Here is a 2,270-nt window from a genome sequence, read left to right as displayed (position 1 = left end):
GGGGATCCCTTGAACCCCAAAGAATTCTCCCAAGCCTTTGGAGATCCCTCAGGTCCCAAGGATGGCCACCAAGCTTTGGGGCATCTCCAGATTTCAGGGGACCCCCCAGGCCTCAAGGACCCCCCCAAGGTTTGGGGGCGTTCCCCAGGAGCCCCCTGGTCCTCCATGTACCTTTGGAGGGGGAGAGGCTGACGGCCAGCACCTCCCAGGTGGTGATGGAGTCCTTCAGGTACACGGGCAGCGTCTTGGCCGAGACCCTGCAGGGGACAGGAGTGACCAAGGGGGTGAGGGGGTGTCCCCAGGCTCAGGGGGGTCACCGCGGGACCTCCCTGGTCCCCAGAGGTGTTCCAGACCCACAGAGCCCCGGGCAGGAGCAGGAGCTTGGAGATGATCCCCAAGTGGACCAAGAAGCCCTGAGGTCGCACCGGGAGGTCAGCGGTGACCATGTCTGGATTTGGGGTGACCACGACCGGTCTCCAGAGATGTCCGGGCTGGATGGGGACGGGGTGACGGTGCCCAGGCTGGGCCGTGGGGTGGGAGGGTGGTGGGACAGGAGGTCCAGGCTCACCCCAGGTCGTTGGGTGGCTCCGTCAGCTGCTCCACCTGCCACAGCCAGCTCTCGGGGAAGAGGGTCCGCGAGACGATGTCCGAGTCCGGCGAGAAGAGATCGTCCTCCTCCTGGCCTGGGGGTGGTGGCATCGGCCCTCTCGAACGTGGCTTCAGGGCTCCAAGCCCTGAGCAGAGCTGGTATCACCCCAGCGCCACGCAGTGCCACCCCAGTGTCACCCAGTGTCACCCCAGTGCCACCCAGTGTCACCCAGTGCCACCCAGTGTCACCCCAGTGTCACCCCAGTGTCACCCAGTGTCACCCCAGTGTCACCCCAGTGCCACCCAGTGTCACCCAGTGCCACCCCAGTGTCACCCAGTGTCACCCCAGTGTCACCCCAGTGCCACCCAGTGCCACCCCAGTGCCACCCTAGTGCCACCCAGTGTCACCCCAGTGTCACCCCAGTGTCACTCAGTGTCACCCAGTGCCACCCAGTGTCACCCAGTGTCACCCCAGTGTCACCCCAGTGCCACCCAAGACCCTCCCAACCTTCACCCGAGCTCCACCTGAGGAACACCCAAGGAACACCCAAGGAACACCCAAAGAACACCCAAAATCACCTGAACTTCACCCAAGGAACACCCAAAGAACACCCAAGATCACCTGAACTTCACCCAAGGAACACCCAAGGTCCACCTGACCTTCCCTCAAGGTCCACCTCAGCTTCACCCAAGCTTTGCTGAAGAAAAACCCCTCAACTGCATTTGAGGTTCACCAAGAACCACCCAAAACCCACCCGAGACCCTCCCAACCTTCACCCCAACTCCCCCCGAGGTCCCCCCAAGCTCCTCCCGCCCCCCAGGGCCCGGCACTTGCTTCTGGCCAGCCCGGTGCCGAGGGCCACGTTCTGCTGGTCCCGCTTGGCCTGGATGAAGGCGCAGCAGTCGAGGAAGGCGCGGACGCAGGACTCGCCCTCCTGGATGTACTGGCTCCTGCGCTCGCAGCCGTGCCCCATCGGGTTCTCCTTCATCCCGTCCTCGCAGCACTTCCGCTCCAGCTTCCCCGAGTACTCGGCCGCTGCCGGACACCGGGACACGGCTGGCAGCGGCCCCGCTGGCTCCCGGGGGTGGGGACCTCGGGCTGTGGGACACTGGTGGCCCTTGGGGCTGTGGGACACTGGTGGCCCTTGGGGCTGTGGGACACTGGTGGCCCTTGGGGCTGTGGGACACGCTGGTGGCTCTTGGGGCTGTGGGACACTGGTGGGGACCTCAGGGTGTGGGACACTCTGGTGGCCTTTGGGAGTGGGGACCTCGGGGGTGTAGGACACTCTGGTGGCTCTCGGGTGTGTGGGACACTCTGGTGGCCCTTGGGAGTGGGGACCTCGGGGTGTGGGACACTGGTGGCCCTTGGGGCTGTGGGACACTCTGGTCGGGACCTTTGGGTGTGGGACACTCTGGTGGCCTTTGGGACATTGGACACACTGGTGGCCCTCAGGGACAACAGGCAGCAGTATTAACTGGGACATGGGACACTCTGGTGGCCCTCAGGGACACAGGACACTCTGGTGGCCCTCAGGGACATGGGACATTGGTATAGACTGGGACACGGGACACTCTGGTGGCCCTCAAGGACTTGGGACACTCTGGTGGCCTTTTTGGGACAAGGAACACTTGGTGACCTTGGGGACAAGGGTCATCCTGGTGGCCCTGGGGCACAGGACACC

The 2,270-nt window shown here is 64.4% G+C and overlaps 1 protein-coding gene across 1 annotated transcript in view; it reads right to left on the bottom strand.

Annotated features, from left to right (window-relative positions):
* Positions 1-2,270, bottom strand: part of LOC107199229 (complement C3-like) — a gene marked incomplete at its 3' end in the record, with an annotated part of 25,690 nt that overhangs the window by 9,638 nt on the left and 13,782 nt on the right. Inside the window, exons 9-11 of the mRNA XM_033511719.1 lie at positions 1,424-2,078; positions 569-683; positions 117-257 (exon numbers count right to left, since the gene is read on the bottom strand). Of these exons, the coding sequence (XP_033367610.1) occupies positions 117-257; positions 569-683; positions 1,424-2,078 (911 nt within the window). The remainder of the gene's footprint in view (positions 1-116; positions 258-568; positions 684-1,423; positions 2,079-2,270) is intronic.

The sequence above is a fragment of the Parus major genome, unplaced genomic scaffold (genome assembly GCF_001522545.3).
Source record: "Parus major isolate Abel unplaced genomic scaffold, Parus_major1.1 Scaffold511, whole genome shotgun sequence".
In the NCBI taxonomy this organism is placed as follows: domain Eukaryota; kingdom Metazoa; phylum Chordata; class Aves; order Passeriformes; family Paridae; genus Parus; species Parus major.
Note: the sequence above shows the minus strand (reverse complement) of the source record. Positions and strands in the feature narration are given on the sequence as shown.